The sequence below is a fragment of the Helicoverpa zea genome, chromosome 19 (assembly GCF_022581195.2).
Source record: "Helicoverpa zea isolate HzStark_Cry1AcR chromosome 19, ilHelZeax1.1, whole genome shotgun sequence".
NCBI classification, from domain to species: domain Eukaryota; kingdom Metazoa; phylum Arthropoda; class Insecta; order Lepidoptera; family Noctuidae; genus Helicoverpa; species Helicoverpa zea.
The window spans coordinates 6,077,569-6,089,634 of NC_061470.1; the positions used below are offsets into that span (position 1 = coordinate 6,077,569).

General features: G+C 38.5%; 1 protein-coding gene across 1 annotated transcript in view; it reads left to right on the plus strand.

Annotated features, from left to right (window-relative positions):
* LOC124639504 (ataxin-2-like protein) overlaps nucleotides 1-12,066 on the plus strand; it is a 43,113-nt gene that overhangs the window by 16,014 nt on the left and 15,033 nt on the right. Inside the window, exons 3-12 of the mRNA XM_047176904.1 lie at nucleotides 5,278-5,458; nucleotides 6,565-6,826; nucleotides 7,203-7,380; nucleotides 8,464-8,610; nucleotides 9,173-9,279; nucleotides 9,673-9,757; nucleotides 9,996-10,082; nucleotides 10,483-10,602; nucleotides 11,093-11,215; nucleotides 11,598-11,800. Of these exons, the coding sequence (XP_047032860.1) occupies nucleotides 5,278-5,458; nucleotides 6,565-6,826; nucleotides 7,203-7,380; nucleotides 8,464-8,610; nucleotides 9,173-9,279; nucleotides 9,673-9,757; nucleotides 9,996-10,082; nucleotides 10,483-10,602; nucleotides 11,093-11,215; nucleotides 11,598-11,800 (1,493 nt within the window). The remainder of the gene's footprint in view (nucleotides 1-5,277; nucleotides 5,459-6,564; nucleotides 6,827-7,202; nucleotides 7,381-8,463; nucleotides 8,611-9,172; nucleotides 9,280-9,672; nucleotides 9,758-9,995; nucleotides 10,083-10,482; nucleotides 10,603-11,092; nucleotides 11,216-11,597; nucleotides 11,801-12,066) is intronic.

A 12,066-nucleotide genomic window follows, 5' to 3' on the forward strand; every position in this document is an offset into this window, starting at 1 on the left:
TTAAAATCGTTCATCTATTTCTTTTCAACGGCGTCAGATTGAGTTATTCGTAACTTAATTAATCTCGCATATATTTGAACAGCTCATACAGATACAATAGAACCCTATTTCATGGCAACCCTAAAACTAATTAGTCCACCTCCACCCACAAAGCATGGCTCCCCATCCAATCACCATAAGACAAACATAAACGCTATAGATTTCCTGAAATTCTATCAGCACCATTATCAATAACATCCTACCTTCGTAAATAGACTTTAACTACATAGTAGTAAGGTTTAGATTACCAACGCCATGTTTGCAGTTCCAGGAATAATTATTTGAGATAACCGTCATAGTTATAGTTTGTTCTAGCTTTGCATTTGTTAAATAGGAGTTGAAGTAGTGATTCATGATTTTTGACGTGTCCTATGCTTCTCAGTATAATTTGAGGCGACAGAAGTTATTGCAGATGCTTTGTGTTCAGGAAGAGACAATAGCTTTCCATCAAACCAGTATTTAAAAGGCTTGGGCAACCTTTTAAATCACAGATTTATTATGGGCGGACTATGTCCAGTCCAGACGGAATTTTACTTATTTTTTCGAGGATTCTGTTACTCATTTCTTAGGTACAATATGAGCCAGTTTTGAGAACTTAATTTCTACTGTTCCCACAGTTGATTCTACTCTTATAGTATCCGAATAGAACAGAGATGCTCATCTTAGTTACACAATTATTGAATTCCTAGCTTTTAATGATCTCGAGATCGTGTAAACGATATGGAATAAAGATATTTACGCTCCCAGTATGCCATATTTCATCGGGTAACAGTGAATGGTCCTAGCTACTATAAATTGTCTAGCATAGCTACGTAATAGTAAAAGTCAACGCAGCGCTTGTAACCTGTAGTCATAAACATTGCACATGGCTAACCCTCCGTCGCGACGTACTGATATCGATTGGATCTCAAAGGCCGAACCCGACGTCCTCAAGCCATTTACACACACACACTTACCACATTTATTATTAACGATTGGGTCCACGCTCTTTCGCTGCCACTAATAAAATAAAATACTAAACGTATGGATCCAAATGTCAATACACTTTCTAATACGTCTGCGGTTTTCTATTTACATATCGATTTTACGTCCAGACGCGATTCTAAGGGAGTTTCGCTGGAGTTTGATATCATAAACAAATTAGTAGAGGCAGGATTTAACGGAGAAGATTTTGTTGTACAGTGGGCTGGCAGTACGCCAGGATACGATAAAGCTAGAGGAAGTAATATTAGATTACGCTTACCATAGCTTAATGTGATATACGGACAACTAGCCACGTGTATGCTGGTAACTCTAACTTTTTGTAACAGGTCTACAGTCGGCGGCTTATCTCGTGCGTCATACTTTTTTATGCTGGATCGAAAATCAGAAGGGTATTCATATAATAATTGAAAACCAATTAGGAATACTAAAGACCTATTGTTGAATGTTTGCAATTTGGAGACAACAAAAAACAAAAAGTACTCTAACTTGGTAGATCGAAATAACGGTAAGATTAAAGTATTATCTCAAATGTAACAGTATAAGAACACGAATAAACTACATGAAAAGGCGCGCCGTCATGATTTTGTACCATTGTAGGAATTATGGGGTTTCCCCAACAAAACTTAGCATGAAATGCTTTTGTACGTTTTCTTTAACTAAAAGCTGATTACGCGTTAATTGATAGGGAAACTCCCGGTTTATATATTTCAATAATCCATATATGTATCTTGTCTTTGAAAAGTGAATAAATAACATATCATTGGAATCAATGAATAAATGCCACTACCATTGGGTGACATGTTTCTTCCAATCTGTATGATACATGTATGAGAGGTCGGCCGTATTCATCTAGAATTCATGATCAGAAATTCCTTTAGTGTGGCCTTGCGCATTTCTCAGAAAGACATCTGACAAATCAGGAAACAAATCTAAGTGTATTATGATGAAATGCAATTTTCAAGACATAATTTGGGATGGAAGTGAAATGATATAAAAGCTTGTTATTAAAATATTTTATCAGTTTTCATCTTATCGCAAATTCCAATTGCATATCACAGGCTAGACTGATTTTAAAGATTATCCAGATAATCAATTTTAATCAATGTTTTTTTCCGTCAAAATAAATCAAGATGAACTGGTTATCCGCGACCCCTCTGACGCAGAAAGGAAAATCCGCACAGGGGCGATGACCATACAACTAATACCACATTACGTCTGACTTTCACACCTTGCGCGTGACGTGTTCTTTAATTCTCAGAACATGTACGCATTAAGATTAGGATGATGGTTACAAAAACCGTCTGTACTGCGGTTACAGCGTTAACCTTTGACCTTTGGGTTAGCTGTGTTATTCTAATCAGACAATGCTGCACCTGTTTTATATTTTTATTATGAGAAATTACAAGGCATTTGGCAGTCTTGGTCACTCAACTTCAGAAGCTGTTCGAATCTTCCTTATGTTGAAATGCATCGTATCCTAATTCTGTCAGACTATGACGCTGGAATGGCCAAATGTACCTAATAGCTATCGCAATTTTGTAATAGACGTCAGAATTCGTAATCAATGCTAATTCATTCATGATGACGTGAAAACAGTTTATCGCACATTATTGTAACAGTGAGTCTGTTTTTCATTAATTGACTCGATGACTGACCGTCACACTTGTCCAATGAGTAAAAGTATCGAAGTGTCTTATGACCATATAATTATGGTGCTGCAATTGCAACGAAAAGCTCTTTTTCATATTCACAATTAGAAGTAAAGGTGCATTCTTTATTATAAAACCATAAATCATCGTTTATTAAGGTAATTAAATCAGTAAATGCTACAAAACCGTCATAATTAACTTATACGTAGTAAGCAACTAGTAATTTAGGTAAGTTTAATTTAATCAGTTTTCTCTTCATAACTCACCATTTAATGAATGACTAACCGCTGATAAACCGCTAGACAAGACATCTGTATTTTTTCATATCATCCTGTGGTCACCTTTAATTTTCACAAGGTTAAGGAAGGTGATTGCGCAGGATTCAAATGTCATGTTACTCACGCGGCGATAGATAGTGAGCTATCGTTAAAACAATTACTTGCACATTGTTTTTGTTATGTAGCCATGAATTTCATATGAGGGACTACTTTGGTTGCATATATTTTGAGTTCAGAGATCTTTTTGTCCACAAACAACTTGTTAATGTATATGAAGATTCTCAAACATGATAATGTTAGCCCTAATTTTCTTTACTTAAGCGTATGCAAAAAGCTGTGTGCATTTTGGCTTAATTATTCGTCCGGATACTTCATCAGATCAAATCCTAGTTCAGTTATAACGTAGTTCTAAAGTAAAGTAAACGACTAGTACTAAAATATATTTTGAGACACGAAGCTCCAATATATTACAAACAATAGCCACAAACTCAGAACAATGCATTTATAAGATTCGTGTTTATAGTAACAGTATAGGCTATTGTAAACAATACTACCATACTTTATTCTGAGAAAAACCGCGTGACCAAAATATGCTTATTACAAGTAATAGTTTTATAAAACCGCCAGCGGTTTCACCCTCTTCCTAATTTAACTACTTCCCTAGTGTATAAGTTATGCTGATGTATAAGTTATGTTTCTGATCTCATTAAAATCATGAAAAAGTGACAAACATTCACACACACTAACAAACTTTCTCCTACATAATATCAGTGTGAAATAAACCTAATTATTTTTGTTGTGTCGTTCACAATATTGGAGGAAAAATAAACATGTCTGCTATTACTCATATCCGCTGGGAAGTGCTTGTGCAACAAGGTCGTATGCACTCTGTCTGTCTGATACAGCACGCCACGTGTAATGTTGCTTTGTTTTCAAATTATCCTTTAGAGATTATGTTACTACGCCCTAGCATTTAGCATATTTTCTACTGCACAATTTTTCGTAATAATTCTATCAACTTTATCTGAGTTTGTCAATCTATCTTGAGAAATCATGATCAACAATGCTTTGGGTCATAAATATGGTTTAGTAAAAACTACAACACCACGTGCTGTGTCCCTAAACATGACTCCTTCACGCTTATTTAGCTTTGACAATGCCAATATAATATGTCCTTTCGTCATCAGTTAATCTTTACAAAAGAGGCGCCCTATCAACCGGAAGACGGGCATAGTAACACAAAGGATAGACCCCGATGAAAAGAATGTATTCATCTCTTATCTCTGTTACTTTCTTGTCTTTTATAACACGATTTAAAGTCAGAACTTACATCCACAGTGAAATTAAAAATATATACATAGTTCGTCATTTCTTTTCTTATTTATAAAACTGTAACTCCATTGATAAGAGTACCTAATAAATGAGCGGACGTGGTGGTCGGGCGACCAGTACCTTGGCATAATCTAGTCTGATGGACATCTTATTGTATCAGACAGTAAACTTCCATTGCACTACATGAATCATGCGATACAACGACTGACAGGAATTATTCCCTTTCATGATTTGATATGTGGACTTATTCGGACTTTTTGAAAACACTTATTATGCTAAATATTGATGAGGTTAAGAACTCTCCAAGTGTGAGTACATTTATCTAGGTGCAAGTAATTTGTCGTTATAAAACTCTCATAACATCTTTAAATTGAATAAGATGCTGTCGCCTTTTCACCATCGCATAGTATGTGTTGTATTGTCCAACACAACAGATAATCATATAAATCTCGTTGTACGCCGTTTGTTTAGCCATGCGGAATAAGACAAAAGGATCGTGCACAAATGTAAACAAAGCTCTAATCGTCTATCAGAACGTCCATAGTATTAAACATTAGACACAGTTCTCCGAATTTGTTCCTTCGACTAATCATCGGATACAGAATTGCATGGCGATAAAGCAATGTTATGTCTAACTGATTTGAGTCATCCATAGGGAAATGTCGTTAGGATCCTTGCCTTTCTTGGAATTAAAATTAACTAGTACATAGTACTAGCTTAATATTTTTTGTTACATATTTAATAATTTTCTTGTTAATGAAATGAGCAAGCAAGAACAAATAAATACAATGTTAAAATAAATATAAATTACCGAGTTCAGAACCTCCTCCTTTTTGGGAAGTCTGTTAACAAAGAAACTAAAAAATGCTGCACATATTTAACAAAATCTTTCACCACTATCATGCAGTATTATCCCTATTAAACATAGGCTATAGGTATTTTATCCATGTACGGTTATTAAGTTAATAATGACAGTATAATTTCTTTATTTCCAGGTTGTGTTAGAAGTGGCTCACCGCGTGGACCAAGAGGGCGTCGTGGCGGTGGACTCGGTGGTTGAGAAGCTGATCTTCAAGCCGCAGGATGTGGTCTCCATCAGGGCCAAGGACTCAGACCTCGAGTACGCCACACACGATGTGTTCCAGACTGATAGTGCTATATCTAGCAAGTTTAATGGTTAGTACACGCCTTTTTTAAAGAAATCATTAAATGAACCCTCCTATTGTGGGTGCAACGTGAAGGAGTGTCAGACTCTTACTGACTTAAAACCCGCCATGTTCCTTCCTAATGTACCAGTACTTTATGTACCAGGGCCGCTGTAACTCTTTCGATTCGTTTTCTGAATTTCAGACGACTTCAAAAACAAGTTAATGTTACATAAATTACTTATTATAGCTATTACTTATTATAGCGTTTGTGGATTGACATTAAATATTGTATAACTTAAAATTCGATTAAACTCAAAAGAAGGGTTGTTACCATCTCTTGCAATTTAAGCTAGAGCTTAAAATTATATTCACATTTAATTATAGTGGTCAGTTTAATTACAATGGCTTAAGAATTAATATATGTATTGCAGAAACGAATACTGGCAATCTCCTGAGCCTTATTACCTGTAGGTATTGCCATATTATAGTTTCTGCTTCTACAAATAAGTATCAATAAATTATGTTTTAATGGTCGTCTCGGTAGTTTGGCCTTTGTACTTGTAAAATAGAACATGTTGCCAGTAACAGCGATAACTAGAAGTTTAACTGTAACTTGTTAAGTTTATTTCAAGTGGCGGCAAATCCACTTGAGATAAGCAACTCTGGTTAAGGTGACTTGAGACATTGTGTAGAAAGTTAGTCATATTATGTAGTATATAGGTATATATAGGTGTAAAAAGTTAAACAAAATTTGATACGTGAAGTAGAAAATTTTTGTTTAAAGTTCCCTATGAGTAATCAATTACTATAAACTTGTGTGTCATGTACATTTTCGGTAAAGACGTAAAAACAATAAACGACTTGCAACGACTTTTCCTACATGCGTAATTGCTGACAGCTGTAGTTAGGTAGTGAACATGCTTATCCGGGAAAGTATGGCTACTATACCTATTTCTACCACATAAGCAATGTTACTGTTTTCCGTTCGAAAGTTCCGACAAAGTAAACACAACTACACTACTCGCTTCTTAAACGCTGTTCAAGTACATCGAGTTTGGTTCAAATGATGGCCTCATGGAAGCCACTAATTAAAGCCCAAAGTTATATTACTTAATAAGAAAACTGTATTGCCAGGTGTCGCCGCAGGCAATGGTAGGACTGGCGAGGAACGCTACCTGGAGCCTTGGGACGGCTGCGACGCGGAAGTAGGCGAGGCTCCCCAAGTGAACGGAGACGCCTTGCTCGAGGAATTGGAGCTGGACCACCGCGCCAACGGCTGGGACGCCAACGATATGTTCCGCAAGAACGAAGAGGTGTACGGCGTGCATAGCACCTACGACCACTCGTTAGCTGGTTATACTTTGCCTCTGCAGAGGAAGGATACTCAGGATTATAGGTGAGTTGTTGTGAACTTAGTTGGAAATTGGTAGTTATGTGTATTGGGATATTAGGCTAGTCGTTTGAAGAACTGCAAAAAAGAAACTTAAAAAATCACTAATATTCTCAAAAAGCGATTAGGATGTAATCCCCTACATAGAATAGACACTTTTCTAAAGGATATCCTGACGAAGCGTAGAATTTTGAATCAAATTTTATAAGTCCTTTGTCTAGACCTTAGCCATAATAGTTAGGACAGTATTACACACATATCTCGCTCTTACTTCTACAGTTCATCGTCATCAGTATTTTTTATCGTCCTGCAGGGCACAGGCCTCCATACTTGCTCAATGAGAGTGATTCTTACAGTATAGTTATTTTTATTCACGTTCCAGGGACGCGGAAGCGAAAGCCGAGGAGATAGCGGCGGAGATCGAGAACGCGGCGTCGTCGAAGGCGCGCATCGAGCTGGAGAACGGCGACGAGGAGGAACGCTTCGCAGCCGTCGTGCGGCCGCAGGACGCCGCCGCCGCCGGCAAGTACGTCATACCCAACAAGAGGAAGAATATGCAGGTATGGATAATGAATTTTATAACCTTTTATTACAATATCTATTGAAGAAAGTCCATTGAACTGTACGTTACTAGACCTACAACAAAGGCGCTTGACCTACCTGCCCTATGGCAACTCCGCTCATGTTCCTTCCTCCGTGATGTGACAGCAGTGGTTCTGTATATTTTCGATGCTGCTATGATTTAGCATAGATTTTATCCCCTTTGGGAAACTGACCTATGCTGTTATCAAAACTGAAATATGCCGTGCCCAGAGTCACCAAATTATAAATGAATTAACTATCAAATGAATAAACTAGTTCTTAAATAGAGTAAAACCTATTTGTTTAAGTAAAACTTTTTACTGAGAAACTGCAACATAATAGCACTCTAAATGCTCTTATTAGACCATAAAAAACAAGGTTTCGAATCGATGCATGTATTTAATAAACGATGCAAAATCATTTATTTATTTAAATTAATTCAAACTATACCAATATTGTGCCGATACTTCCCTGTTGTTTACATAAAGATAACTTTATACATTTACATAACAGAAAACTCATTTCGATTGATTAGACGGTTCTATGTTCTATTTATTTATTCTTATATATTCTAAAAAGCTAGTTAATATAACTGGATGTATCCTTGTATAGTAGACACAATGAAATGTTAATAGCTGGCGCTAGAATTCCATAAAGTAGTTTGACATTTACAGTGTCTTTTAAAGTTTAAAATGACTGCTTTATTGTGTTTGATCTCCTATCTAAACTTGTATTCTGAAAGGTGCTCAACATTACCATTAGCTATTACCTACTGAGCTTAGGGGCACATAAAGTTAGTGCCACCAAATGCGACTTAATATAGCAGTCATTAAATTTTCGAGACCATCATGCAGATTTGAGAAAATTTATACTATGTCTTTGTTATGTGATATATTTATACTATGTATTTGTAAGCCTGCAACTTATTTGATGAAAGATTAGTAGAAGCTCACTATAATTACATCTACATATATGATAGCTTATAACCCTCTATGTACACGTATGTATTTACAATAAATGAAAAAAGAAGTAATATAACAAAGTATTTACGTTGTTTCCAGACGGGCAAGCTGGTGAAGCCAGGGCCGGCCAACAACGGCGGGTCCCCGCCCGTGGGGCGCGCGGGCCCCGCGCCGCCCAAGGACAAGGAGCACCGCGCCGCCCGCCCGCACCTCACGCCGCCCGCAGACCGACGCCAGGATGATGCTGTGAGCATATTTCAATATACAACATTTTATATGTTCCCACTTCTAAAGATATATGAACATCTTAGCTGTACTACGAAATTATAGTGAGTGTATTACTGTGTCAGATACACCATATTAGAAGTTTTAATCAAGAATCCTACTTTACATCACCATTGAGAGCTAATTAACCAACGTGCGATAAAATCTCTATGGAATTGATGGCATTGTTCTTCTCTTCTCTCTTATGTATTTCACTTCTAAAGGTCAAAAATATATCGGGTGTTTCGTACCTAATCACATTAAATCCAATCACATATACTTAAGGATATTCTATGGCGAATTGTAGAAAACTTTATCTAATTCATTCGGTGGTTTGGCCACACGCATTTTTCTTTGTGCTATTCTACGTAATAATAACCAGTATATTAACGTGTTGAATGTGATTAGGTACGAAACACCCGATATGTGGAATTAACTTATAATGAATTTAAGTTATATTATTCCTGTGTTTACCACATTACCTTTTTCTGATTGTCTATATATTCTCTTAATACCGTGTATAACATGAACATGTATGTGTCAGTTCCCGGTAGCGGCGCTGGGCGCGGGCGCGGGCGGCAAGAGCTACGCGGCGCAGGCGGCGCAGGGCGGCTACCACGTGCCGCCCTTCCCGCCGCACCAGCAGCACCAGTACGTGACACACCATATTTTTTCATTATATAGCCATTTTTAACATAGAAAAATGTCTCTTTCATTTGGCTGCTACATAAAGTTCTACTTTAACTCTTCATTCATGTATAAATCTATTCCAAAGTTGAGAAATCAGACCTTTTTGATGTCAGCACAGCATGTCTTTTTCAACAGAAACAATGAAAAAGTTAATATCTCAAGTGACACTCTTTCCATCTAAAAGTCTATCCATTGTTTCTTTAATTGTCCCTTTTCTCTACATCCACATTCAGCACCTGCTCTAAAACACGATCTTCATTCCTCAATTCATACCACGACATCCAGTTTTTACATAGATTCTGCTTTTACGAATGTTAATTATAAATGTGTAATAAGTAATGTGTATATCTTCAGGCCTCCGAGCAGTGCGAACAAAGTAAACGGAGAGCCGCGAGCTCCGCCACACCCGCGGCAAGGATTCCCACCACATCATCATCACGTAAGCATATCTTATTTATATTTAAGTGTTTGGCAGTATTTCAGTAAATTTTTTAAATTAAAAGGGTATAAATATCAGTCTTGTTGCCCTGATAACTGTTAAAACCTCCAGAAAGTCATTTGATACATGTAAGACACTGATACGGATCTGCATGCAGTTCTGGAGACTGGAAACCCACCCTAAAGTTGTTTTCAAAAGACTAGGCAGATATTAATAATATTGTTGTTTGTTTACGCAGAACCCACCGCCTCCAGGCGACGTGCACAGCAGGCCGCCTCGACATCACGCGCCACCTCCGGAACCCAGGAGGCAGGACGATGTACAGGTCAGTATCATACATGTCATTGTCTACTTGAATTAACATAAACTGATATTATTTAGGACATTTATTTCTAAAGAAAAATAAAACATTAAGCCAAATTATCATTTTGATTTAACGTATAGCCAGCTGCGCAGGACATATTGTAGTACACGAGCATTTGCGCAGACAGGGCCACTCCCTATTCACTTCACTCTCACACTCTCATAGCTCGATGGAACGAGAATGCGACACGACCGGAGAGAGATATCTACTTGTCGACTGTGGTTTCACCCGCGCCTCTATATTTTATCCGGGTACGGACAGAAGTTCCCTCGGGACGCGGGTGAAACTACGGGAAAATCACATTTTATACCACATTAGTCAGAAATACATGTAATAACGTGTGTGTGTATATGTGTTGCAGGAGCTGCGCAAGTTCAGCCAGGACTTCAAGCTGGTGGCGGGCGCCCCGCCCGCGCCGCCGCCCGCGCTGCCGCCGCAGCCGCAGCCGCAGCCGCCGCCGCCGCTCAACCCGCAGCCCACGGTAACTAAGCACTACATACTCTTGATCCCATACATCAAACACCATGTAAATGTCGGTTCTACGCCTGATCTCTCCGGTCATGTCGGATTACCGTCCCATCGGGCGCAAAGAGTGAAGGAATAGTGAGTGCAACTGTGACTGCACAAATGCTTATGTAATATTTGCTGTGCAGCTGGCTGATCTCTCTCGAAAGAACAGCAGCAGTGGCTGATAAATCTGTCTGAACGCCAATGTATACTCTTGAGAAATGACTTATTATATGCATAATTCAATTTTTATGGGAACAGAAACTGATAAACAACAGAAGACGACGAATGTAAGCGCGCGTTATTCATGTTATGTAAAAGCTACATTACTGTAAAGTTTCATCTAAATACCTTCATTAGTTTTTTTTATGTGAGAGAGTAACATACATCCACACACAAAAATTACACAATTACATTATTATTGAGTAGTATATATAGATATACATAAGACTCGTATCCTTCAGATGTCGGGCGGCAGCCAGCCGCCGCCGGCGCCGAGCCCGCCGGAGGTGTCGGCCAACGTGTGTGCCGCCGACCACGCCAAGCCCGCCCGCCCGCCCAAGCACGACACGCCCAACGCGCATAAGGTAATGGACGATTTTTGTCTACTACCTCTGATGAAAAATAATAAATTAATTTGGATGTCACGAGACACGAAAATATCTTGTAAAGGACAAACTTCCTCTGATCTTTTCTGCTCCGTATTTATGTGATCCTATAATCAGTTGTTCTTCAAAGGTCCGTTGCTCAGTCAAATAGTGGTTCAGTTTCATCAAGCTACATCGGTAATACTAATACATCTAATTTTACTCAAACGATTGGTATTACCCACTTTGTAACCTGTGCATTTATATATGTGCGTTGTGCTATAGCTAAACTACAGTAGAGTGTACAACATTAAATTCTAAAATCCTATAAAAAAACATTCCTAACTTAAACTCAAATATTATATATTTTTATATTATACAGCAGCCAACCCCAGCTCCAAAAGGCGAATCTCCCAGCACAGAGGAGCGGTCGGCCCCGTCAGCATCACCGCCGTCGTCCGCGTCGCCCAGCATGGAGCGCGTGGCGGCCATCAAGAAGTCCACGCTCAACCCCAACGCCAAGGAGTTCAACCCCGCCGCCAAGCCCTTCACGCCGCGCAGCCCCAGCACACCCAACCCCAGCCGGTCAGTATCCTCATACTCTACAGACTACATTTAGATAATGTCCAACTTACGAAGGACATGGAGTAACGACCTTGGGGCCTATCGTCGAGATTAATGAGCATGGTCTATAGATCGGGAGGTTTGGAAGCAAGATGGAGAGGCTTTTGCTCAAACGTGGGACATTATAGGCTGAATAATAGGAATGACTCTCGAAGAGAAGTTCCCAGTAATCAAAATTGATTGGAGAAAAATGAATGAATTGATTAAAGTTTATAATGGAACAGGTC